Source organism: Calliopsis andreniformis, chromosome 6 (genome assembly GCF_051401765.1).
Source record: "Calliopsis andreniformis isolate RMS-2024a chromosome 6, iyCalAndr_principal, whole genome shotgun sequence".
NCBI classification, from domain to species: Eukaryota; Metazoa; Arthropoda; class Insecta; order Hymenoptera; family Andrenidae; genus Calliopsis; species Calliopsis andreniformis.
Window position 1 is genome coordinate 11,222,796 of NC_135067.1, and position 26,892 is coordinate 11,249,687.

Here is a 26,892-nt window from a genome sequence, read left to right on the forward strand (position 1 = left end):
GTGATCTTATTATTAAATTTTTCTATACTATTGAACGCGATAGTTTTCAAGATTAGAATAATGACGCGATTCACAATGACGGCGCATGCTTGATATCGACTTATAGTAACAACAGCCTCATGGAACGCAGTTAGCGTTGCAGCAGCAGCAACAGAGAATGACGATAAATGGAAAGGAAAAGGAAAATAGTTTTGTTGGTAAGGAACCGGTATAAAAATTTTTCTTAATCTCTCGATCCTTTCAAACTCCAAATTCATTCACTCAGAAATCTTAGAAACTTGTAATTTTAATTTGAGTTCCTGCAACTTTCGAATTTTAATATTTAATCACCTTTACCTCTTTTATCTCTAAATCGCGATGTTTTATTCAATGTTCCATTCGTTAATGTTTAATTTTCTTCAACCTCGCAATAACGATTCCATCAAGCAAATAAAACAAGATTCAGCATTATACACTTTTAACTGCCGTAATAAACGATACGAAAGCGTTATAATATCCCCAAACGCTATAAAATGTGCAATTCTACGCTTTCATTCTTCTCGTAAATTTTATAACCCCATTACAACAGTCCCCTAAATTACTACGTGGACCTTTTTTCAAATAACATAGAGCATTTGCGAGGAACGCTTGTAGGAACGTGAAGCTGCTTGTTGCATCTGGGATAAGGGATACTTAGGGTGATTTTATTCGCGCCACCCATTTGCTACGTGACGTGAATTTCATTGTGAAGTTTCGTTAAAACTTTTAAACTTCAAGTGTGTTCCATTACTGGTAATCAGTAGCTAGAAAATAATAAAAACATGTTTATTAATTACCGACGTCAATGGGGAAAGACCCTCTTTCGTAAATTATAACAAATATTAATTAATCTCCGTGCATAGTATAAACAAAAAATAATAACTTTCTGCTTTGAAAATAAAACGTTTAAAACAAATATTAACATTGCTTTTAACATTGTTATCATTTTTAACTAATTAGATCGTTAATATTGAACTAATTCACTTATTCTACTTTTCATATCACAAAATTCAAATTTCCTTTATTTTCAAAGTGTTTAAATTTTTCATTCAAATTTCAAAATCCAGTGGATTAAACGTACCACTTCTACCAGTTGACAGCTTATATTCGTAACATGTTTTGCTCACCCTCTCAACACCTAACCCCCTATTTCGTGCCAGCAAAGCGTAGTGCAAATATTCATCAATAACAGGGTGCGTCTCGTCAACCGCTTGTTGCATGTACCTCGAGTAAACAAGCTGCCTTAAATGCTGTTTAACGTTCGACACCCTTTTCGCTTTAACAAAAGGGATGTCGAACGTTAAATTTTAACGCGAGAAAGCTCTAATGCAGGAGAAGGGTTCTGATTAAATTTCGTCGCGATATTACGGCAGAGGGTGAAATATAATACGAAAAATATTACATAGGTATAACCGTTTACATAATATATGAATGTGTTTATCGAAAATTGTCTCGATATGGTAAATATGGCAACAGGGGTGGGGGATGATGGGCAGAGTCTTGCGGCGAGGACAAAGAGGAGTGGGCAGGGTTGAAAGGGTTTAACACTTAAGTGAATTTCTGAATCAGGTGGAATATTGATGGTGTACTAAGAAATTTTAGCAAAAAATATTGTTAATAGTAATAGACTTTATTATTTATTACAATAATTTGTATTGTCATATCTTGGTTTTATTATGAAGGGATAGAGACTACATTTTATAAAGAATTTTTATAACATACTTAGCACTTAGTAGAAAAGTAGAAGGGGACAGACAAAGAAAATGCATATTTAAAGTTTAGCGGTACTCCAGATTGCAATTTTCAAAATTACGAACTATTAGAATTATTTTTAAAATTTTACTAGATACTTTAATCCTCCTTTTCAAAGAGGATATTTATTATACAATAGAGAAAGATCCAATTCGAACTAAACGCAGCTTATACGCAAAGTACCAAGAATAGACGCACTCCATATTCCGTGAATTGATATAAAATAAAGATATTAATAGAAAAACATCGATCGATACCAAAGCCCTACAGGAAATGCTGCACTTTTCGTTCATCTTCGATAATAAAAATTACTATTAGAGTGAGAAACTCGTTAAGAAGCGCGGCAGAACCAATTGCGAAAATTCAAAGCAACAGAATCGGATTTCACGGGATTATTCTTAATGGAAATCGATTTCCATTAACAAATTCGTTGACTTTTCGCAGGGTATTGTCTTCGGGGGCAAACATCGTTTCCTGTAGGCATCCGAGGGAATTGGCAGGAAGGAAATGTGTCGGGCGATGTCAAGGGAAGGGGGGTGGAACGTTGAGGAGGGTGAATTTGTGGAGCAAGTGGTCGACGATGTCGATGCACGCACCCATCTAATCAACGAACCGTACCACCCCAGGTAAAGCAGTTTGTGTACACTTCAGGAGTAGTGGAGTGTTGTTAGATAAACACATATCTATTTTAGATTGCACAAATTACAGAAGAATTTTTAATCATCCACCATTGACATTCTTCTGAGATACTAGTTACGGTGTAACAAATTGACTTATGATTGAGATACTGTTGATAAGGTACAAAATATGTTCACCTTTGAGGACAAAATATTTATAATTAACTTTTAGGAAACTAAAATTGAGACTCTTAATGAAACGGGGAGATGCTTCATCTCACAGTTTGTACTCTATAGCGCAGACAAATTACTTTCATGATTACATGAATATTAACTAGTGTAATCAAGAAAGAAAATTGCTTCACTGACGAAAATATTCTTTTCCCAATTTTTGCCAACCAGTACGCATTCGTCGTTCCCCAAGATTACTCGAAATAGCATTATAATACCAAATTAAAAAAGGAAGAATACGATAAATAAAACTATAGAAAGCTTACAAAATGAAAATTAACAGAAAACTGAAACCCAAAACTTGGCAAGAAAACATACACCAATAAAAGTAGAAAACTTCCAGTTACCACAATAAGGGTATAATTATCGAAAAGCCAGATAGAACAAAGGGATTTCAAATGAGGCAGAAAATAAAAATATTCTCCAGAAAACGCGACAGAGACGATGCCCTGCGAGCCACCCCCACCCCTACGGTTCGACTCGCGTTGTAAACAAAATCGAGGGTTGCCGGAGGGTGAGGAAGGCGGAAGTGGAACGGGCAGGGAGACCGAGGTGGTGCGAGACTGCGAGGTGTCCGTGGTGGTCGTCAGTAGCACGGCGGTCACAGATCCTTTCGGAACTCAAAAGCTGTCTGATCGCCTCGGGAGTGACGCTTCTTCGAGGCTCTTTCGTCGAGGAGATGGGCCGAGATCAGATCGCGCGTCTTATCGCTCGAACGATATAAAAGCCATCCCGAGAGGAGTGGAACCAGAACCCAGAGGAGCCTCTCTTTGAAGAGAAAAGAAGAAAACGAAAGAAGGGACGATCTGCTTGACAGTGAACCTACATTTTTTTTTTTTTTTATTCACGATCGTGGGACTCGAAAGCGTTCGCGGGATTGAGAGCACGCTCGGGAACGGTTTCTCCTGGCGAGGATCGATTGATCGTGGCTTGGAGTGCGGTGTTCACGCGTCCTGCCTGATCGAGTGCAGCCACGATGTCAACGTTACACCGGTCGTTGACACAGTTCCCGGGTTGAAAATCGGGTTTTCCTGCTGATACAGTTGATACGAACGATCGCGCGAGGATGAAGTCCGAGGGCAACAACGGGTACCTGAAGGCGAGTGTCATCAACGAGCAGAACGAGATATCTGATGGTCCCGGTCAGGAGACACCTGCGACTACCCCTCTTCAGGTGGGAAACGATTTCGAACGATTTTCAGTTCTAGAGGCACCTTCACTGCGTGGTAGAGGCTAGAGAATTTTATTGTGCCTTTTAGGCGAAGCACTGAGTAATCGACAGTGACCCAGTCAGAGACACTTTCCAACAATTTAAGTTAAAATTAAGGTCGAAGTTTGAAATTTACTTTCAATATTTGGAGAAAAAATTGCTAATAATATGGATGTTTATTATCTATATTTTCTTTTAGTAAAGAGTACATACTTCTGTGTCTTAGTGTGAGAATTGAAAAAATAGTATAAGTAGGTAGACACTTGTAGTATCGAAATTTTTGGGATTATTATGACGGTCACTGGGACGGTTACGTCGATTACTTAGTTATTAATATTTGGAAATTGTTGATTACTGGTTCACCTCGAGACTTAAACACATATTATTATTTCTATATTTTATTGGAACTTAAGAATTTTACTTAAGAATTCTTAAGATACTTAAGAATTTTTTGTCCAATGAAGTAAGTAAACGAAAAGTTTAGATTATTATGAATTTTTGGCGATCGAAGTATAGTTAAAAATATGCAAAAATAAATTTCTGAGAATATGAATAAAAGATCTTCGGGAAGAATGTTTCTTATACGGAGGACATTGATGATAAATTTAGTAAATGTATAGAGTATGTAGATTGAGTTTCAGATGTCTAAGTTCTTCCGAAACAATTTGGTTTTTCGACAAAATTGAATGAGAAAATAAAATCCCTTTTTACTTTTCCAATTTGGCCGCTTTGTCGCGTTTCGTTCTTCAAAGACATAACTAATGTTCGGCACTAGGTGTTGTCTGATGCTAGAGGAACATCCCCTATTATGTATATCCAATATGAGCAACATTGTATAACAAAAAGTATAAATAATCGGGGTCCAATTAGTCGAGATTTTGCTATATTTTATACATGCTTATACATTTTTTCTAAAAATGAAAAATGTCTATTTCATACTTTTTACTCAGTTCTTCATGAATAATAAAGTGGCATTACTTACGATGAAACGTGAGCTCGTTTATCTTTTAATTACCTACAGATGGAATCGTTTATTGGAGAAGCGAGGTCCCATTGAAACGCATAAAAGTTTATCGTCGTATTACTTTTATACGGCTGCAGTTCGCTATTATCAGTCGGGTCCGTTCATTTCCGCTGATTTCTATCTATCACGAGCGAGCTTTTTCAAGTCGACAGGATATTATTTTTTTATCGTTGTTTCTTGGCCTTCGTTTACACGAACGTCAGCCTCTATCTCGCCAAGTTTCCACTTCTCCGATATTGCACAAAAGTTTCTTCATTTAACTTCCCTTCGCCTTCATGACAAGACTCATAAGTGTTTGCTTCAAACAATCACTGGGCGAAGTTTGCAAGAGACAAATACTTGAAAATTTCATATTTGTGGTAATAAAAGTCTGTACAGAGTTGAAAGAAAAATATTGAAATTTTGTATCGCATGTCTGTGATAAAAGAATACAATTGATACAATGATACGTTATTTTCGATCTTGGTCTTTCGCTTTCGAGAAAATCTAGTTCGAAAATACTTTACTGCGCGCCCAATTAGGGAACACTTGCGCGCGCTTAGTAATCAATTTTTCAAACTCAATTTTCTCGTAAACAGTGGCTTGCGCAAAAAATATGATTTTAAATTGCCCATTTTCTCTCTGAATCGCCAATTTAGTTAAGTTAATAGAACCTGACATTACAGTTAAGTTAATTCCACTTTTTGTATAGTAATCCATTTACCTTTTCTCCTCCTTTGTATTTAATATTCTTTATATTAGGTACTAGATAATTACATATGCATTTTTTATTACATTCCTGCTTTACAACTAATGTGCATTAAATCTATCTCAGCAACAAAACCAATCAACTATTAAATAACTTACTTACCACGTTATTCATTTACTTCAAGCTAAATTAATAATAATAATAATAAAACATATTTTTTATCTCTCTTCCTTGTCAGTGTAAATTTCATCTCCTTTTTATTTTATACAGTTAATCAGTTAGTCTTTTCAAATGCTCAATTTTCTTTCACGCAGGTGACCTATGGTCCTCGTGGCAACACGTCGACCACCATCCTCCATCATCCTGGAAACAGTCGAAGGCCGATCACAGGGATAACAAGGGCGACGTCGATCACACGAAGACGGGCAGGGCCAGCGAGTAGGCAGCAATTGCTCGTGTTGGCCGTCACTCTCCTCGCCACTTGCCTTTTCATTCTTCTGTTGCTGCTGGCGTTGAACACGAGTCGCGAGTGCGTCCAAGAGCCCCGTAAGTTGAATTAGCTCTAAACGATACCGGTTAGGTCAGTCGATCTGGCTTAATTAAGCGCTGGATGACTGAAGATACGAGCGCGTTAAGTATTGGAGACTTCTCGACGGGGAATCAGACGTTCGAGAGAATAGAATGGAAGCCCTAGTCTTCTGGGATCAGGCACATTCAAGAGTAATGGCGCGAAGTTAGGTGTTAGAATATGTAGCTTGAATTGAATTAAGTTTGAGGAAGTCGAATGGCGTTCGAACGATTACTTGCTACGAGGAATCAGTGTTCCTTGAGTTCCTTTTGATGGGACTTGATAGCTTTCTTTCTTTTTTCTTGGGGGGTGCCAGTGGCAACCAAACAGAATTAAATGAAGTTTGAAGAAGTCAAGACGTGTTGGAATGAATAAGTATTCAGTCCAGCAAGTCAATACTTTTTTGGATAGGTCTTGATAGTTTCTTTTTACGTTTTTGGAAGAGGGTAGAAGTGGCAACTAAACAGAGTTGAATTAAGTTTAGGGAAGTCGTGCCCTGTTTGAACGATTACTTACTATGGTAACTCAATGTCCCTTATGATGAGACTTTATAGACTAGCTTCATTTTTCTCTTTTTTGAAACATAAAAGTAGTAGCCAAATCCTAATAATCATGATTGGTTTTTTTGGATCAGTTTGTCGTAGGCTTTTTTAATTTTTTTTCTCTTCAAAAATGATTTTTAAACTACGTACTGTTCCTTTCATTTTCATTTTTGAAGAGTGTGAATGACATGAATATGCACTTCGGGAATGAAATGTATCTGCAGACACTACATACATATTCGTATTAATAATATTAATAAAAATGTCGATATAATAAATGTTCATGAATATAAATTATCGTCTAAATAGAAAGTACTACGAGCATTTTACATCACAAACGATTCCACATAAAAGTATTACTCTAAAACGTAGAATAAACGTAATTTTGCATTTGAGAAAAATTAAATTAAATATTCATTACGTATGCATAAAACTACACAAAAATTAATAAAGCATAATTTTAAATACGGTACAAAAATGAGTAAGAAGAATCGTATAACAAAATTTTTAATGAAATTGCATTTTCTAGAAAACTTGTTGGAGAACTTTGATTTTTTAAATTAAATTTTTTTCAATAAAAAAGTACCGCAGCAGAAAATAATTATTCTACATATTGAACATCGTTTTTCACAGAAACTTTTGTAATTTGCAGTCGTTCTTCTAAATGGACTTTAAAATCGAAAAATTTCTTCTGCATTCAAAATTCAATTTCTTTTATCTACATAGAAAATCTCTTAAATTGTCAGTCTATTGGCACTTCATATATCGTTGGATTCGAATATCCTGGTAAAATATTTTCGAGGAGTTTTCAGCGGCGAAATCGATGACTGGAACTCGGACAAATCGGGAACACGTAAAATTTATTACCCTAATACACTTTCGATTTGTCGTAGATCTTACTGGGGGTTAAATCGTATCATCATAAATTTCTATAGCGAGAAACAGAATTTAAAAGAATTGAATTTAAAAGAAATGAACTAATCCTTGCTGATGAATCAATATAAAATAAAGCAAATGTTTATATGGAAGATTCAATTTTCATATTAAGTACTAGAAACTAAGAAGATAGAAGTTTCATAATAATTTCGAAAATTGGTCGTTAAAGAATTGCATTTACCTCACTTTTTTGTATGAATATTAGAATACCAAATACTCAGAGAACGAAAATTAAAAAAGTAGGCTACCGATGTTGGATAACGTATACTTGTTGTGTCAGAAGCGAACATCGATCAGCTGAATCGAATTGAGTCGAGGCTATCAAGTTCCACTCGAAAAGGCTGCTTTACCTCACTGCCAGTGGCGAGATTAATCACTTCACTGACGTCCATAAACGTGTGAAGTAAAATAAAAGAAATATAACAAATGCGCCAGACTCTCCTTCTCAAACGAATTCCTATCATTTATAATATTTATTACATATTACATATTTTATTAAACTATAATGAGTTAAAAAAGTTTTAATATCGATCAGCTTACCTGTAGACCAAATTCCATGTTTTATTTATCATATTAATATTATGTATCAGTATTTCTTCTATTGTTAGAATTAAAATTTTCTTCACTAGCTGCGAAAAATACTTTTAAAAAGGAATTAAGGGAATCAGTTTTAGATTTAAAGTGTTAAGCTAAATTTAGGTATGCCCGTATGTTAATTTTGCTAAAGTACAAAGAAACATTACGTTTCAATGATGTGAAAACGAGTTTATTCGATCGTCTTAAGTAGATGAGTGCATGTTGCGAACAGACGCAAAGGCATCAATTTGAATTTTTCTTCATATTAAAGTGGAATGGAAATCATAATTTGCTTTCAGGTCCAAATATTTGCATAACAGAGGAATGTGTCAAAACAGGTAATCCTAATTTTTATTATACCTCTGCTATAATTACTATTATCCTGTTTCATTAATTTTAGTATTCTAATTACTGCAATAATAAATTCATACTCCTACTTATTATAAATTTTTGACGAGAAAACAATTTGTTAGGTTTCGCTCAAGGTGTCAATTACAGGACCCTGCTACGTAGCATGTAACATTATTTTTTTATCTTGTATTTTTTAAACTCTTTATTCCTACAAATCAACGCTGTACACTAAAAACCATTTTTGCAATGCTTCGCTTTTAATACAATTAATTTACAAAAGGGAATGAAAAACGTTACAACGAATTCTGATTTACTTGGAAAATACTCATATCGAACACGGTGTACTGTCAAAAATTGGCTATTCATATAGAAACCAAAATATCAGCAGATATCGGGCTGTCTGAGGGCGACGCAATCAGATCAGCTGAAACTGATTGGTGGTCGACACGGAATTGCGTTTGTCCCGTGATAAACGTGAGCTCCATGAGCGTGTGTACGCCTTCGAAATCTGATTAACCGATCCTCTCCATCGTATCCTCGCTTGTTGGACGGGCTCGTACAAACTCGATTTTCATTTCTCGCGAATCTGCTATTCGGTCGGCTGATGATCCCGTATTGTGTGATTTAATTGCTGTACCACTGTGGTCGAGCTGCAGCCAATCCTAACTAGGAAACTATTTCGAGTCGAGTTTTCGATGGTTCGGTGGAAATTTGCGGAATTCGCGTCAAATCTTTCTCTCTTCAAAAGTATATTAATTGATTACAGCTTTCAGAATGTTCTATATAAAGATAATGATCATAGAAATCTAGGGTATCTTAAAAGAGAAACAGTTACCTAGTCTAGTTAAGTAGTTAATCCTCATTTTCTAAAAAATGTAGATAAGATTTGTTTATCATACTAACGTAGAAAGTATTTAAAAGTGCTAAGAAAAAATAACAGCACAAATTGTACTAAATTATATGGATTATTGAAAAAGTGGAATTTTCTGGAGCATTCACTTTTAATTAAAATTAACATCGCGAGAAGAGGAGGAATAATTTGAGAGCACTCATGCAATTCCATTTTCTAGATTGTTGAGTATAATAGGATTCTACCAACGCCATATCACGATCTTCCAGAAGAATCTTATTAGCCGTAAGAGATAATTTATCGGAAGAGTAATTAATCCTGAGATCGCGGCGAGACTCGTTAAAGCGACCTCACTCGATTAGGCTCCAGAGATATTAACCTGCTTCAAAATTAGCTACCTCCCTGCAATTGGGCAGCATTCAGATTATATACTGTGTAACAGATAACGAATAAATGATTGAATTAAATGAAATAACTTCTTTTTTAGTCTGACAGTATACACAGTGAAAGTTCCCATAAAAATGAGATCGTTCTAAAATAAAAATCCTCAAGTTCGTTAATCACGATCATCAAAGCATTAATATTGATCTTAATTTTACAAAAATCTTTTATGGTACAAGATACATGTAGAAATTTTCCTATTTCTATTTGCCTATATTGAATAAAATGTAAAATATTAAACAGTTATAAATTTCGAATCTCTCCCTGCTGGCGATTTCAGCGGCGAGTCTATTATCAGCGATGGATCGCACCGTTGCACCCTGCGTGAATTTCTTTGAATACGCCTGTGGCAGTTGGAATCGACTGCACGTGATACCGGAAGACAGGAGTTCCATCAGCACGTTCGAGGTCCTCGCCGACCAGTTGCAGGTGATTCTGAAGGGGGCTCTGGAGGAACCGCCGAATGAGAACGACAACGATGCTACCTTGAAGGCGAAGCTGTTCTACAAGTCGTGCATGGACATCCGTGGGTACAACGACAATTTTTTTCAAACGCGTGCTGCTGCATAAAAAATTAAATTTTCATCTTTTATTTTGGAAAATATTTAACACGTCACGTAAAAGTTCTGACACGCTAGTAGAGATTCCAAGTTAAATAAAAATTATTTTTAATTAATTTTATAGTGTTTACTATCATTTCTTTTATTAATGTCATTCACAATTTTGTACATTATTATTTAAAATCGTGTAAAAATTGTTCCTTATGAAAGACATGGCAATCAACATGTTAAATAATATTTTCTGCAAGAACGATCCTTCGATTTTAATATGAATTAAAGGAATCATCAAATATCTATTAATATCCAGTAATTAGTGCCAGTAGGTGACAGGATAAATCGATTATTCAATTCTTATTTAAATCCACGATTTTTTGATACACCACCGACCAAATGTATCAGAACATGCTTTAGTTAAAGTGTAAACATTATTTACAGAAAATTTAATATGTAATAAGAAACAGTAATAAAGAAGCTATTTCACAGGACGTAAATAAATGCTAAATTGTTGCATAAAAAATAATTAAGAGATCAGGTAGTCCCATTTTATGCATCGAGAGTACATACTTTAAAGGATTTAGTATTCCCTCTTCAGTTCCCTGGCGGAGAGCCACTTCAGCGGCGTGTGATACCTGAAGGGTTAATCTTCAATTTGAATATCCTCGATTATTTCTTGTTTACGCAGCTCGTATCAGGGAGATTGGCGATGCTCCACTCAAGAGGATGTTAGAGTGGCTCGGCGGCTGGCCAGCAGTAGTCGGTTCCTCCTGGACACCGCCCCCCTATTCGGTTGAGGTTCTTCTTGGTCGACTTCGCGGGGAATATAACGAGGGAGTGTTGCTGGAACAGTGGGTCGGGCCAGATGACAAGAATTCCTCTGCCAACATCCTCCAGGTGCGCCGGCAAAGTAAGGCCCCTTGGTCGACGACTGCACAGTATAACAATTGTAATATACGGCAGAGGAAATGGGGAGGAGGGACGATGGTTCCACTAGCGATTCAAATATTTCAATATAGAATTTAGTGTATTCATAAAGTGTTTTATGAATTAATGAGAAAATAAGGGTCTACATCTACTTACGTAGGAACATATTTCATTCTACATTTTTGTATAGGGTGCTCGGCTACAGGCGGGGGAAAGTTTAAAGGGTGACTTTGGACATCGAAATGAAACGAAAATCAAGAATTGTAAAATTGAATTTGAGCCTTCGTTTGCTAATTAGAAGCGTTTAAAGAAAAATATAAAAATGTACAAAATATAGGAAGTTAAGTATACTTTATAATATTTAGAAGAGAAAACAAATCTTTAATTAGCTTTCACTTCCCTAGTTGTACTGTCTAAAATAATAATTAACAAAGGAAGATTCAACCCCAATTTTGTTATTCTTGATTTTTCCCTTATTTTGATATCTATATAAAATATCTTCTCTCGCCTATAGCTGAGCACTTTCTATTCTATTTTATTACAAAAATTTGATTCTTGAAATATAATTAAATAGCGATACGTATATTGTTATTGATTAATAAATAATAAGTGCAGTGTGTTTTGTGACTTGGGGTACAAGTGAACGTGGGAAAAGGATACTCAATATAGAAGTAAAATATAAAAGATATTTATGCAAAGAGAGAATCCCATACGAAAAGAAGTTCATAATTGATTTATCAAGTCTACCAATACGGAATCGTTGAATGATTCACAGCTGGATCAAATGCAATTGGCGTTGCCGAGCAGGGATCACTACTTGAAGAAGAGCAGTGAGCCTGAATTGAGAGCTTATCATCGTTACATGACAAATGTGGCTGTGCTGCTTGGCGCCAATCCTATAACTGCTGCAGAGGAATTCCATCGCGTGATTATGCTGGAGAAACAATTAGCTAATGTGAGGGAATACAGAATTTAAAATGTGTTACTTGGAAACGTACAAATTTTTTAATAGGATAATACGAACTCTTTGAAAATTCTGATACAGAAATTTTGTAATAAAAAAATATAGACATTGTTAGGAAAAATTCCTTGAACAAAAGAAACATTTAAGGATGCTCCATGCATAAGACCATTTCAAAACAAATTCCAGGTGTCTTTACCAGAAGCAGATAGATTGGACACCTCCGCCATTTACCGGAAGTTGTCACTACGCGAGTTGCAGCTCGAAATTCCTCAGCTGGAATGGCGCGCTTACCTTCAAGAGTTCATTAGTTTTCCAGTCACAGAAGAAGAACCAATTGTGGTATATGCCATGCCATATTTCGTGCAAATGGGTCGAATCGTGCAGAGGACAGATCGCAGGTGGGATGACATTTTACAAATAAATATTTCGAGAGCAAAGTAACTTGAGAAGAATTCATAAATGTTAGAAATAATATCAAGAATCGGTGAGAATGAGAAAATTAGGTTTCTTAAATTGAATCTAACTCCAGAATTAAAAAAATTGCAAATTTTAAAAATTAATTCACACGCATTATTTTCGTTGACTTTTTCTTGAAGTTCTACAAGTTATTTTGTCGTTTCTCTTTTTGAAGAAAAAACATTTAAGCAACGCATAACATGCATAAACGATGTTTACAGAACGTTACACAATTATATACTGTGGCGATTGGTCATGTCGATGATGCCCCATATGATAGACGACTACCAGCAAAAGAGGGTCGAGTTTCGGATGATCCTCTTGGGAATATTGAGCGAGAGGAACAGGTGGGCCCAATGTGTCGAGTGGACGAACAAAAAATTGGGCATGGCCGTGGGAGCTTTGTTCATACGAGACAATTTTAATCACGAGAGCAAGGTGACTTTCTCATTTTGCATTTTTATAAACAAATCAAAATATCATTTATTAAAAGTTCTAGCCTAATTAATAGCTATTGCATGAGTATAAAAATACCACATAATTTACTACCAACAAGTAACTTATTTTTACTCATGTCTTTATATTTATCTTCAACACGTTATATATTTTAATATACACATATTTAATGAATAATTTATTAGTAAAATTTCTGTTTCTCGCGAGTTCCTGCAAAGCAGAGTTGATTCTAAATTAACAACCACGAGGAAACCAGTAGTTACCTGAAACTGAGGATGTTTTCCTCTGCGTTTCCATAATTTTATTTTATTCATTTGCTTCCCAGGAGACCGCACTCGAGATGATTCGCACGATACGCGAGGCGTTCATTGAATTGCTGGCAGAAAATCATTGGATGGACGACGAGACTAGGGCTGTGGCTAAAAGCAAAGCTGATTCTATGACCGAGAGGATTGGGTACCCAGAGTTTCTGAAAGATCCTGTTGAACTCTCCAAGGAGTATGTAATGGTATGCAATCTAATATTCCAACATGATTAAAATATATATATTCTATAATTATAGTAGAAATATTCCCGAAAAATATAAATACTTAAATTTTTTCTTTTAAATAAAAGTACGACTAAAGTGTATCTAAATATTAAAATACTTCCTGTAAAATACTTAGACAGTTGATATATTAGACTTTTGTAATAGTAAAGGTACTATTTGTCGTGTGAAATATTTTTGTGGAAAAGGAAGTATTAAATAATTCTCGATTGCAATCATACAACATTCTCTATCTTTGCCTCTACAGCTGAACATTACTAAGAACCATTACCTCGAGAATGTAATGGCAGTGTTGAAGTACGACGCTTATCACAACCTACAGAAACTACGGAAGCCGGTTGATAAGGATAAATGGTCCACACAACCAGCCATCGTGAATGCCTTCTACAATCCCAATAAGAACGAGATCGGTAAGCTCCTTCTCATTTAAGGCTATATCCTTTCTTTTCCCAGAGATTATATATATCGTCTTTATTATTTAGAACTGCGTTAAATCAAATTTTAAAAACTGTATACAATATTAAAATTACTATGTGCTTTGATAGGTATATTGTTTATGGACTATAGTTTTCTTTGACTTTATAGAATCGTAGAATCAAATTCATACTTTTTTGTGATTTAGAAAATTGAATTATGAGGGTGTGAATTTTTAACAACTTGGTGTTATGAATTTATGGGTTCTTAGTCATTAGACATTTGAAATCTAATTTGTAGGATTCCGAAAAATTGAATTATTTTTCTTCTGCATATTTTGAGAAAATAAAATCCCGAAATTGCCGAATCTTATGGACTTGAAATAGAGTAGACTTGTGGAATTACAATATTAGGATTTCAATAGTATCGTACTTCACATTTTTAAGCAGCGAATATTTTTGCTTCAGTCTTTCCAGCAGGAATCCTCCAGCCTCTCTTTTACTCCCAACATTTTCCAAAGTCATTGAATTACGGTGGTATCGGCGTGGTTATTGGCCACGAAATCACACATGGCTTCGACGACAAGGGGCGTCAGTTCGATAAGGATGGTAACATGATGCAGTGGTGGAACGACGCCACTGTGAGAGCCTTTCGAGAGAGGGCTCAATGTATGGTGGATCAATACTCCAGATACAAACTACAGGAATTCAATTTATACATCAATGGAAGGATGACTCAGGGGGAAAACATCGCAGACAATGGAGGACTCAAGCAAGCATTTCGGGTGGGCCGCTCTAATTTTCAGTACAATATACTGGACCTGTAGTCGTTCAATATCTTTGCTGTGAAAAAAAGTATTCTCAGTAGAATGTAGCAAGCAACTATGTTATACGACAATTTGTTTATAATTGTTCTTTTTCTTTTTGGAACTCAGGCATACAGAAAGTGGGTATCCAGGCATGGAGAAGAACCTCTGCTCCCTGGCGTGAACTTGACTCACAATCAGTTGTTTTTTCTTAATTACGCCCAAATTTGGTGTGGCTCTATGAGACCAGAAGATGCTCTGACGCAGGTACGAAGCAGTGTTCACTCGCCAGGACCTATCAGGGTGCTGGGACCACTGTCCAATAGTGAGGACTTTGCTAGAGCCTACGATTGTCCTCGAGGCTCGCCGATGAATCCGACACACAAATGCAGTGTCTGGTACGAGCATATTACAAATCATAAATTAAATACATTTTGATTAAAACCCATAGAATAGATTGCTAATATTCTTCTGAATGATTTCTCAGAACTTCTAATAACGAAGTTTCTTTTTGTAACTGCAGGTAATGCTAAACTCAATGCAAAGAGGATCGAGCAAGAGGATGGAGTCGATTTCCTTATCGAATCTTTGAACTTAAAGTGCAGAATATCTTAAAAAGACTTATTATCATTGTGAATGCATTTGTTCAGTTTGTGTCAATCGTTGACCTATGAGTAGGCCAGAAGAGACTATCTTTATTTCAAGGTGATTCACCGTGGAGTGAATGTGTTACTCAAATAAAAAATTGAAAAGAAGTTATTAGCCACAGAGGTATTAGAAAAGATTACAACAGGATGCTTGTACGAGTATGTATGTGTATGGGTGTGCTAATGGGAATTATTAAAGATCAGCAGCACAATGTTAGCCTAACATCTCATGGACGGATGTTGTGTATGTGTATATACGACATGTTTTAATTGTGTAATGTTTATGTTTCAATTGCTTCTGTGTGATGCAGCTCGTCGTAGACGAGTCTAAATAATAAACTTTTCGATCAAAAGGAAATGGAAATATTTATTCTATTCTGCTCTCATGCTTTATATCACTGTACTATTTTACGCGCAGTAGGCTTGTGCTTTTGACCCTTTATACCATTTTCATGTGATCTCCAACGTTATCGATTCAGTCTAAACTTGTAAGATAACAGTGCTACGAGTGGTAGGAATTAAAATTAGATTAAGTAGGACTTCGAGCAGGCGCTGCCAGTGCCAAAGGGGCGGTAGAATTCGGTGTTAATTTATTGTACGTACTATACCAAAAGGCATAAAATACCCTGCGCGCCTGACACGTACCTCAGTCGCTCCCGAGATTTCGAAGGGTGCGGATCGTGGTGATCCTCAGTGGGTCCTAGGTTACCCTCTCCTCATCCACATCAAAGCGCCATGGGTCTTTTGAGGGTGCGTCATTCTTGATCAGTGGTCAGATACATCTACCATGGGACATTTTCAAGTGTCTTTATTTAAGAATCGAATCATAGGTAAGTCTATATCTTCAATTTTCAATTTAAAACAAAGCTGCAGCGTGACTGTTTTCAGAATTTCTTTTGTTTTTTTCTCTTTTTTGTCTTTCATAAAACGATTACCATTCTGTATCTGTTAAATAATCAGGCAACGTAGCGCGGGTAGTTGCTGGCATGTTAGTGCAGCAAAGAACCTCGATCTCTTGAGAATTTCGCCCGAAGTTCCAACCTATGCCTCATCATTGTTCAAATTCGTCATTAACAAGATAAGTCATGAAACTTAACATATTTTCAGAGAACACTAACAATTTTTAACGTCTGTCTATAGTTTTAAAAATAAAATAAGTAAGAAATTTTTATTTAAATTATAAAATTGAAATGTGCACTATGTATATATATCGTGGTACTTATTCTATAGCAATAAAACGATACTAAGAAAGAATATACGCATTTAATGATTTATTTAATCCATCGTAGATCCTATGTAATAAACATTCCATATTGCAAACAGTATGCATACTAATCAAAACCGATTTCCTAGAAAACACCCCTTTTAATGTTATATTCTCCTGATATTCTCCTTTATTTAGCTGTTTGCAAAGTTTCTTTTGCGTCATAAATGCGCAAAAGTATCAAGAGAATATAATGTGAAAGGAGCTATTCCAGTTATTTTGAAAATCGGTCGAAAACATACTTTAGCTTTCTGCCGAAATATGCTAATGTATCAGGAGAACATAATACCAGAAGAGGTATCTCGAGTTCTTAATAGTAGTTGCAAATATTTAACTTTACCTTTTGGCCAAACTAAAGGTAAGTATCAAGAGAACATAATACCATAAGAGGTATCTCGAAATCTCAATAATACCCACGAATATATAAGTTTAGCTTTTGGACAAAATGGACAAAGGCTTTTGACCAAATTAAAGGTAAGTATCAGGAGAACATAATACCAAAAGAGGTATCTCGAGCTCCTAATAATTTCCGTGAATATGTAACTTTCTCTTCCAACCAAAATTATGAGCAAGTATCAGGAGAATATAATATTAAAGGAGGTATCACAAGTTCTCAGTAAGTGCAAACCTATAACAGCTTTTGGCCGAAATGTGCAATAGTATCAGGAGAACATGATGTGCAAGGAGGTATACAGAAAAATTGGCGGGAAATAGAACTTGGGTTTTGGCTAAAATGAGAAAAAGTATCAGGAGAACATGATATGCAAAGAGGTCTCTCGAAAAATTGGCGGGAAATAGAACTTGGGTTTTGGCTAAACTGAGCAAAAGTATCAGGAGAACATGATATGCAAAGAGGTCTCTCGAAAACTTGGCGGGAAAAGAAATTTGGGTTTTGGCTAAAATGAGCAAAAGTATCAGGAGAACATGATGTGCGAAGAGGTCTCTCGGGAACTTGGCGGGAAAAGAAATTTGGGTTTTGGCTAAAATGAGGAAAAGTATCAGGAGAACATGATATGCAAAGAGGTCTCTCGAAAACTTGGCGGGAAAAGAAATTTGTGTTTTGGCTAAAATGAGCAAAAGTATCAGGAGAACATGATGTGCGAAGAGGTCTCTCGAAAACTTGGCGGGAAAAGAAATTTGTGTTTTGGCTAAAATGAGCAAAAGTATCAGGAGAACATGATGTGCGAAGAGGTCTCTCGGGAACTTGGCGGGAAAAGAAATTTGGGTTTTGGCTAAAATGAGCAAAAGTATCAGGAGAACATGATGTGCGAAGAGGTCTCTCGGGAACTTGGCGGGAAAAGAAATTTGGGTTTTGGCTAAAATGAGGAAAAGTATCAGGAGAACATGATATGCAAAGAGGTCTCTCGAAAACTTGGCGGGAAAAGAAATTTGTGTTTTGGCTAAAATGAGCAAAAGTATCAGGAGAACATGATGTGCGAAGAGGTCTCTCGAAAACTTGGCGGGAAAAGAAATTTGTGTTTTGGCTAAAATGAGCAAAAGTATCAGGAGAACATGATGTGCGAAGAGGTCTCTCGGGAACTTGGCGGGAAAAGAAATTTGGGTTTTGGCTAAAATGAGCAAAAGTATCAGGAGAACATGATGTGCGAAGAGGTCTCTCGAGAACTTGGCGGGAAAAGAAATTTGGGTTTTGGCTAAAATGAGCAAAAGTATCAGGAGAACATGATGTGCGAAGAGGTCTATCAAAAAATTGGCGGGAAAGGGAATTCGGATTGTAGCTAAAATGAGCAAAAGTATCAGGAGAACATGATGTGCGAAGAGGTCTCTCGGGAACTTGGCGGGAAAAGAAATTTGGGTTTTGGCTAAAATGAGGAAAAGTATCAGGAGAACATGATATGCAAAGAGGTCTCTCGAAAACTTGGCGGGAAAAGAAATTTGGGTTTTGGCTAAAATGAGCAAAAGTATCAGGAGAACATGATGTGCGAAGAGGTCTCTCGGGAACTTGGCGGGAAAAGAAATTTGGGTTTTGGCTAAAATGAGGAAAAGTATCAGGAGAACATGATATGCAAAGAGGTCTCTCGAAAACTTGGCGGGAAAAGAAATTTGGGTTTTGGCTAAAATGAGCAAAAGTATCAGGAGAACATGATGTGCGAAGAGGTCTCTCGAGAACTTGGCGGGAAAAGAAATTTGGGTTTTGGCTAAAATGAGCAAAAGTATCAGGAGAACATGATATGCAAAGAGGTCTCTCGAAAACTTGACGGGAAAGGGAATTCGGATTTTGGCTAAAATGAGCAAAAGTATCAGGAGAACATGATGTGCGAAGAGGTCTCTCGGGAACTTGGCGGGAAAAGAAATTTGGGTTTTGGCTAAAATGAGCAAAAGTATCAGGAGAACATGATGTGCGAAGAGGTCTCTCGAGAACTTGGCGGGAAAAGAAATTTGGGTTTTGGCTAAAATGAGCAAAAGTATCAGGAGAACATGATGTGCGAAGAGGTCTATCAAAAAATTGGCGGGAAAGGGAATTCGGATTGTAGCTAAAATGAGCAAAAGTATCAGGAGAACATGATGTGCGAAGAGGTCTCTCGGGAACTTGGCGGGAAAAGAAATTTGGGTTTTGGCTAAAATGAGGAAAAGTATCAGGAGAACATGATATGCAAAGAGGTCTCTCGAAAACTTGGCGGGAAAAGAAATTTGGGTTTTGGCTAAAATGAGCAAAAGTATCAGGAGAACATGATGTGCGAAGAGGTCTCTCGAGAACTTGGCGGGAAAAGAAATTTGGGTTTTGGCTAAAATGAGCAAAAGTATCAGGAGAACATGATATGCAAAGAGGTCTCTCGAAAACTTGACGGGAAAGGGAATTCGGATTTTGGCTAAAATGAGCAAAAGTATCAGGAGAACATGATGTGCGAAGAGGTCTATCAAAAAATTGGCGGGAAAGGGAATTCGGATTTTGGCTAAAATGAGCAAAAGTATCAGGAGAACATGATGTGCGAAGAGGTCTCTCGGGAACTTGGCGGGAAAAGAAATTTGGGTTTTGGCTAAAATGAGGAAAAGTATCAGGAGAACATGATATGCAAAGAGGTCTATCAAAAAATTGGCGGGAAAGGGAATTCGGATTTTGGCTAAAATGAGCAAAAGTATCAGGAGAACAGGATGTGCGAAGAGGTCTATCAAAAATTGGCGGGAAAGGGAATTTGGAGTTTGGTCGAAATGAGCAAAAGTATCAGGAGAATATGATACAGAAGGAGGTATCTTGGAATTTTTATCTAATAACTGGAGTGTAAGGAGTAGAGGAACGTGTCAGAAATGTGGTTTAATAAATCAGTAAACGCACATTGTTTTTACGATAACTTTTATTCATGTGAATTTATTATGAGAATTTTATACTAACGTAATAAGTATGAAGTGTTGTATATGTGTATAGTGTAAAATGTCATTTTTTATCTTACCTAATGTATTATGAAAATAGTTCACTGTTAAATATTCCAATAAAATCGGGAAGTGGAGATCTTCTCAATGGAGCTTGTCGTTAAAAAAGCGCTTTGCATCCTTACTGCCGTGTTATCGTAGGTCATTCTTTCATGTCCAACCTATTACACAGTTGTCGAATTTATATATTCATAATAAGTGAATTTTGTTAAAGGTAGGAGAAAAACGAGCATTCGTTCGCTTGCTTTAAATATACTATTGCTTTACTGACAAACCTGATTGAATCGAGGCTGATTTTCTGATCGAAGCAATTAATGATGGGGCAGGGGTTGAAACTTCGTCGAAACCTGCATGAGATGGTTTGGCATCATCCAGGTCGCTGCACCAACATCCAGCTACATACCTTGTCTGATCATTAAACAGACATAGGATGGTAGTCGGTGTATGAAAGACGAAGAAGGAACACGAGTAAAAGAAATAAAAGAAATTTTGGAAACAGTTACGCTACAACCTTGTTTTAAATTGAAAATTGATGATATAAACCTAAACTTACCTATGATTCAATTCTTGACCACTGGTCAAGGATGGCGCACCCTCAAGATCCCATGGACCTTTTACGTGGATGAGGAAAAGGTAACGTAGGAACCGACTGAGGACGACCACGATCTGCACCCTTCGGAATCTCAGGAGCGACTGAGGAGCGCGCCAGTCGTGCAGAGTATTTATGCCTTTTTGTTTCGGATCCAAAGTAGAAAAGTGGAAGTACCGCAGGCAATTCAGTCATTAACTTTATGACTTACCGTGTGTTACCCGCACTTTCTACTTTATGACATCACTGGAAAACATTTTGTCCTAGTATATGGTAATATTGTTCTATAAGTTGAAAAACGTGAGAAACAAGAGCATACAAAGGGGCTGCTTTTTAGTGTTTCATTCGCTAAATATCGATGATTTGACATTATACCGATCTCGTCTGGTTCTGGCAGATTTAATGTAGATCTCTGCACTTAACTGTATTCCTAGTAGGGTGAATAGAGGCTTATTCGAAATTCCCTACACCGATGTCATCTATATAGTTCTGACAGATTCAGTGGGACTACGTATACAATATAATTGGATTATGTAGATTAGAAGTCAATTCGATAGAGATGAATCTTTGACGCGTTCGAAAATATACTTCACCTGATAAACGTTACCTCCAAGCAAAGATAACTATACCAAGCAAACTTGAGGCTTGAGCACCCAAGTCTTACATGGTGCCCTCAATCTTGCTTGATACATCAATAGTACACAATTCTTAAATAAAATTCTCGAATATAAGCTTCAAAATCTTAATTTCGAAAATCGCGCATTCTCGTGTCAACGAACAGCGCTCCAGGGACACCAACACTTCCACTTACATTCCTAAAGTTTCACTTGAATTAGTTAGAGAACATTTAACCACTAGATAGAGGGCGCCACAAAAGTGTCACCATTTCCAAAATACATCTGGTGTTTTCCTCGCATTCGCTAGACCATCACCAACCACCAACTACTGTTCGTAGCTATCTAGTGGCGAATTGAAGAAGCATCGTCGTCGTCGTTACGGAGAACAGTGACAAACTTCAAATTTGTTATTATTTTCGTACAGGCAGTCGTGGTATGTATGCATGTAGTACGTGTCGGATGTAGAAGGTGGAACGTTCTGTTTCGAAAACGTTGTTGAACGTTTAAATACAAAATGACGTCCGTCGACTCTGGGGTTGAGACTGGCAACGATTCGAACGACAGCTCAATCGTTCAGCATGAAAATCTTTCGTCGAACCAGATTAATACCGTTAATTCTCTTGTCGCAATAACGCCCAGTGGCGAGAAAGAAATACGCGAGCCCAGCAGAGCGAGTGCTCTCCTCGTCGAAATGGTGCCCCGTTCGTTGCATTCGCCACTCCAGGCTTTGTGCTCGGTCACTGAGAATTACCATTACACTGAGGACACTCAGAGCTCCTCCAAGGTACGCGTTATTTTTCTACTGTTCGGTTCCGACAGGAACGCACCCATTACGTTTAACAATTTTTTAGTCCCCCACTAACTGCTTTCAATTGGATTTAATAAATTGGATATTAAGAAGAAAAAATGATGAAAAACTACTACACTTGGATATTTTCGCCCTTGATCATTTTCTTTTCCCCCCTTTTGGAGTAGAATTGAGTTAAGAATGCAAAACGTTATGTACACACAAAGAGATCCTGTGATTAACTCCTGCATTAAATTGCTACTAATGGTTTTTGTGAATACTTGTTTTAAAGTTTCTTACTGTTCTAGATTTCTTCAAGTGTATTAGAAAATAGGTAGTTGAAGAAAGTTGTGAAGTATAAGTTACAAACATATACACACTTGGCAAATGTGTACTTTCATTTGCGATTATTATATAACAGAATTAAAATTGTTGCTTATATTATATATTTATTGAATTGTTTACTTTGTAGTTATTACTACTTGAGGCTGCCAAATGCAAGCAGTGTTCAATAGGAAATTTATCCCAACGTTTCACCAACATCAAAGTTAACTTTATGAGAGGTCAAGTATTAATGTGTCACTTGATCTTGATCAGTCTGTCACTTGAAAACCTCAAGCAGTAATGATTATAGCAGCCTGGACCATGAAAGCATATATTTTACAATTACTTTATATGTTTACATATTTTAAATTGTTTTTCAATCATTTATGTGATCATAATAGATATATTTCTTTTAAAATGTGTTGAAAGTAATATATTCAATATTTTTTGTCTCCTTTCTTTTAGTATTCAACATTAATGACAAAACTCATGTAAAGTCTATTGTAAATAATATATGAAACTAATCTTTAGATATTTCATCTTTCTCCAATTGAGGGTAAAGTAGTTATTTGATGTTTGTAACACATATTAATTAGTTGTTATGGGAATAAAATGACTGACTGTACTTAATACAATTAGTTTCAGTGATCTAACAATAATTTATATTTTTTGTGTAACATAGTCCCTGTTCTATTGAAAAAGCATATTTTCCGATTATGATCTTTTGTATCAATATATTCTATGAATTTGATTACAGATTTTAGAGATTAGATTTCCCCCCAATTGTAATGCCACTAAATTATGTATGTGTCAGGAATTACTAATAAATGGTAAGTGATTACTATAGACCTATAAGTTTGTGCTACTGTGAGTTATATTTGTAAGTACATAATTAGTACTAATTTTTATTTTATCACTTTTATCAAGGATCTAAATCTCTCTGTTTTGGAAAAGCAAGATCAGTTTGTACATCACGTAGAAGGGACCGTTATGTCCCTTGGAATTGTCCTGTTATTGGACGTAAATTGAGGCTAGCAGCAGCTATGAATGATACTGGATTGATGAGAAAACATTTATGTGGGGGTGCATCGCCTAATAATCATGATGAAAAAGGAAGAACTCCTCTTCATATTGCCTCTTGCAGGTACATTTATTATATTTAATATTAAATTATTTGTTTCTTATTCTGAATAGAGCTTATTCTGTTCTTGTAATTAAGTCTACACAAATGATAGAATACCGTCAATATTTCTTGCATATATATGAACTGCTAAAGTTAAAAAGACTCCAATAGTTATTACATTATCAGTATTAGTACATGAGTCATTTTCTTTCAACAGGGGTTACACAGAAATGGTAGAATTATTATTACAACATGGCGCTAATCCTAATCAACGTGATTGCCTAGGTAACACTCCATTACACCTAGCAGCTGTGACAAATCAAATATCAGTAGTTACACTTCTTTTAAACGCAGGATCAGATGTTCTTTCATTGGATCAGCGTGGTTATAATCCATTACAATTAGCAGAGACAAAATTGAAGATACTCCAGAATTGTAAGGGAGAAGATATGCTAAAAGTCAAGAAAGAGGTCCACAACATAGTTTATATGTTATTAGCATATCTGCAGAAAAAGAAAGATGTCAGCAAAAAAGTGGAAACCCTGAGCAATTTTTATTCACGTTTAACTTTATCTAACACGTCCGATCAAGTTCAAGATGATGTCAAAGATCTACTGGCTAATTTAAATGCTCTTAATATAACAAATTAATCATTTGCATATTAACAACTTGTCAGTTTTATTGACAAACATATAACATGGAATTGAGGGAGAAATCAATAGCATATATTAAACTTTGCTATGTCGTAATAAGTTCTTTTCTTTTTCATTTTTAAAAATATTTAATGCGCTGTGAGGAAGATTTTCCTTTAATTTATATACGCGCGTGATATACCGTTGACTCTTAATGTACAAAGTGCTAGAATTTTAGATCAGTTTGTTACATAAATTAAATTGATACATTCAAGTATCGCGAATCGAGAGGCAACTTTTTTACGTCAGATATTGTCATTATGTCTTAATGACAAAGCTGATATTTTTAATTACGTTAATTTGGATCTTTTTAAAAAACATTTTCTTGTTCGCTGCTGAAATATTACTTTTCAAGAATGTTTTACTTATTTTGTCGTTATCGTCTGATACCGTATGCTCAACATGATTTGATAACGGGACTCTGATTAAAAGAACATCTAAAAAATATATTCATATGGGTCAAAAAAACAGCTCAACTGTAGGATAACAACCAGCCTTAAACAGCCGATGAAACACATTTCTAAAAACTCACACATTGGCCTCTAAAAACATTTTCTCATACCATTTTCATATCTTTTTCAATTTATTACATTCATAATGAAAAACATAAATTTCATTGTACAAAAAGATCCAAGTATACCATATCATAACTGTATAAAATTAAATACGTTCTTTATACAATCTTTTGAGACAGGATGATACATTATGTTAAATTCCAATTAATTTTTTACATTATATTTTAAGAATATATGGTAACTGGCGTTCGTTTTTTTTTTATTTAATTTGAAATTTCCTTCCAATTGAAGAAATTTAAAAGTATAATTGCAGGATCTGAAATATTTCAAAATTATGTTTTGAACAATAACAGAGTTTTAAAGAAACATCAAAGTTTCTATAGCATCATTTGCTATATACGTTGAAAAAAAAAAAAAATTAAAAATATTACGTTTAATCTATCACATTTATCCAGCTGCAAATAGAGTACAATTGCAAAAACTAATAATTTAATTGTATATAGACGTTTATATTATGAAATACTGCAATACCTTTTCCTTTTATAAATTTTCGGAAATTGCAGAAAAAGGAATTTATATTGATGAATTTTTGTTACAATATATATCTTTATATTGACCATTATTATTTACTTTTATTTCATACATTGACACTTGTGTTCTTAAATAATTTTGAAATTGGGTGCTCTTAATACTATTAAAATTCTTGATCATTTTTTTCAAATTTTTATGTAATATATACGTTTGAGATTTGGAAAAAAAAGATTACAAATAAAAATTGTATTTTATTTTTCCATCCTGAATTAAAAATTTTCTTAAAGAACGTTTTATTTTTGAAATTTTAAGAAATTATTAACATCAGACAAGCAGAATATACATACATTAAGAAATTCTAATTTTCTTTAAACACTTTTCTAAATTGTAGGCAACCAATATTAAAATTCTACGGCATATTTTTTTTTACTTCACTCATATGCAGAGTGTATATTTGTTCTAATCTCACTATAGAACACTGTATTAATACTAGTAGTTTGTTGGTTTTGTTAGACATTGCAATTACTGTATCACCTTATATTTTTTGCACTCTGTTTGCAGCCTTTATATGAAGTGATATGAATGAGTATCAAATACATGTATAAACAGTTAAATAAATCGTGAACATTATACATTTCCTTGTGTGAATGTCAAATCCTATTCGAAAGGTAAAACAAAACCCTGTAGTATTTACCTTGCAAACTTACTCTTTGCTGTGTAGCATAAGATTAAAAATATCTTCAAAATTATTGTAATGTAATTGTTTGATAATCGAAACAAAATAAAAGTAATAAATATCAGCTCGTGTTACAATCTTTTTTGCTATTACATAATTCACAACTATTAACTGTTAAGATCAATTTCAAACTTAAGCATAAAATTTTTTTTTAATAGGATTCCTTAATTTACGTTTCTCACCTTAATTACTCTTTAACCATATTTATAGAATCTTAAATGAAGCATTTCAATTCATACGAGTAATTTACATGTTGCGTGCTCAATGAATTAGTAACACAACAGGTTTTAAGTAATTAATTTTGTTATTTATACAACTCGGCTTTTAAAACACACTTTTTCTAAAATAGGAGTAACATTTTATTATCATAGGTTTTATAGAATACTATAAAATAATAATAATCAGATCACACAAATTTGAATACTTCCTACATATACAAATTATTTTTAAGTTTTACGTACCAAATATAAAAGTTTTTTAATTAAAGCAGATATAGTAGTAAGTACTTCAAAAAATAATTTATGAAGCAAGAAATAATTCATTCTTACTTAATTTAGCTGTCATATAGTGAGAAACAGCTCATAAACATAATATGGGATTTTTATTGGCATGGTAATTCATTTTAATACTGAGCAATACAATATCTGGTGCAATGCCAATTATTATTTAATAGTTGAATCTCCTGAACGATTGCCAGACATAGAAACAACTATGGAAATAATAATTTCTGTATATAAAGAAGTTCATAGTAAA

General features: G+C 35.1%; 2 protein-coding genes and 1 long non-coding RNA gene across 4 annotated transcripts; 2 read left to right on the plus strand and 1 right to left on the minus strand.

Annotated features, from left to right (window-relative positions):
- Positions 1-125: 125 nt before the first annotated feature.
- On the plus strand, positions 126-15,926 carry LOC143180876 (neprilysin-1). Its single transcript, XM_076380892.1, has 15 exons — positions 126-197; positions 2,215-2,396; positions 3,046-3,792; positions 5,855-6,086; positions 8,462-8,500; positions 10,085-10,330; positions 11,047-11,255; positions 12,061-12,240; positions 12,436-12,647; positions 12,927-13,143; positions 13,487-13,669; positions 13,956-14,118; positions 14,590-14,906; positions 15,057-15,325; positions 15,451-15,926. The coding sequence occupies exons 3-15, from the start codon at positions 3,685-3,687 to the stop codon at positions 15,452-15,454; spliced, it is 2,379 nt and encodes a 792-aa protein (XP_076237007.1). The 5' UTR covers positions 126-197; positions 2,215-2,396; positions 3,046-3,684; the 3' UTR covers positions 15,455-15,926.
- A 4,257-nt stretch (positions 15,927-20,183) lies between these two features.
- On the minus strand, positions 20,184-20,906 carry LOC143181112 (uncharacterized). The gene is made up of 3 exons (XR_013002227.1): positions 20,779-20,906; positions 20,501-20,633; positions 20,184-20,386 (listed from the first exon to the last, which is right to left on the minus strand). It is a non-coding gene; the product is annotated as an uncharacterized LOC143181112 (long non-coding RNA).
- Positions 20,907-21,758: 852 nt separating this feature from the next.
- Positions 21,759-24,827, plus strand: LOC143180990 (ankyrin repeat domain-containing protein 54). 2 transcript variants are annotated; one of them, XM_076381105.1, is made up of 5 exons: positions 21,759-22,215; positions 23,300-23,372; positions 23,470-23,686; positions 23,883-23,950; positions 24,020-24,827. In XM_076381105.1, the coding sequence occupies exons 1-5, from the start codon at positions 21,946-21,948 to the stop codon at positions 24,313-24,315; spliced, it is 924 nt and encodes a 307-aa protein (XP_076237220.1). In that variant the 5' UTR covers positions 21,759-21,945; the 3' UTR covers positions 24,316-24,827. The 2 variants fall into 2 exon arrangements, with proteins under 2 accessions (XP_076237220.1, XP_076237219.1); XM_076381104.1 differs by having other exon boundaries at positions 23,883-24,827.
- Positions 24,828-26,892: the final 2,065 nt, after the last annotated feature.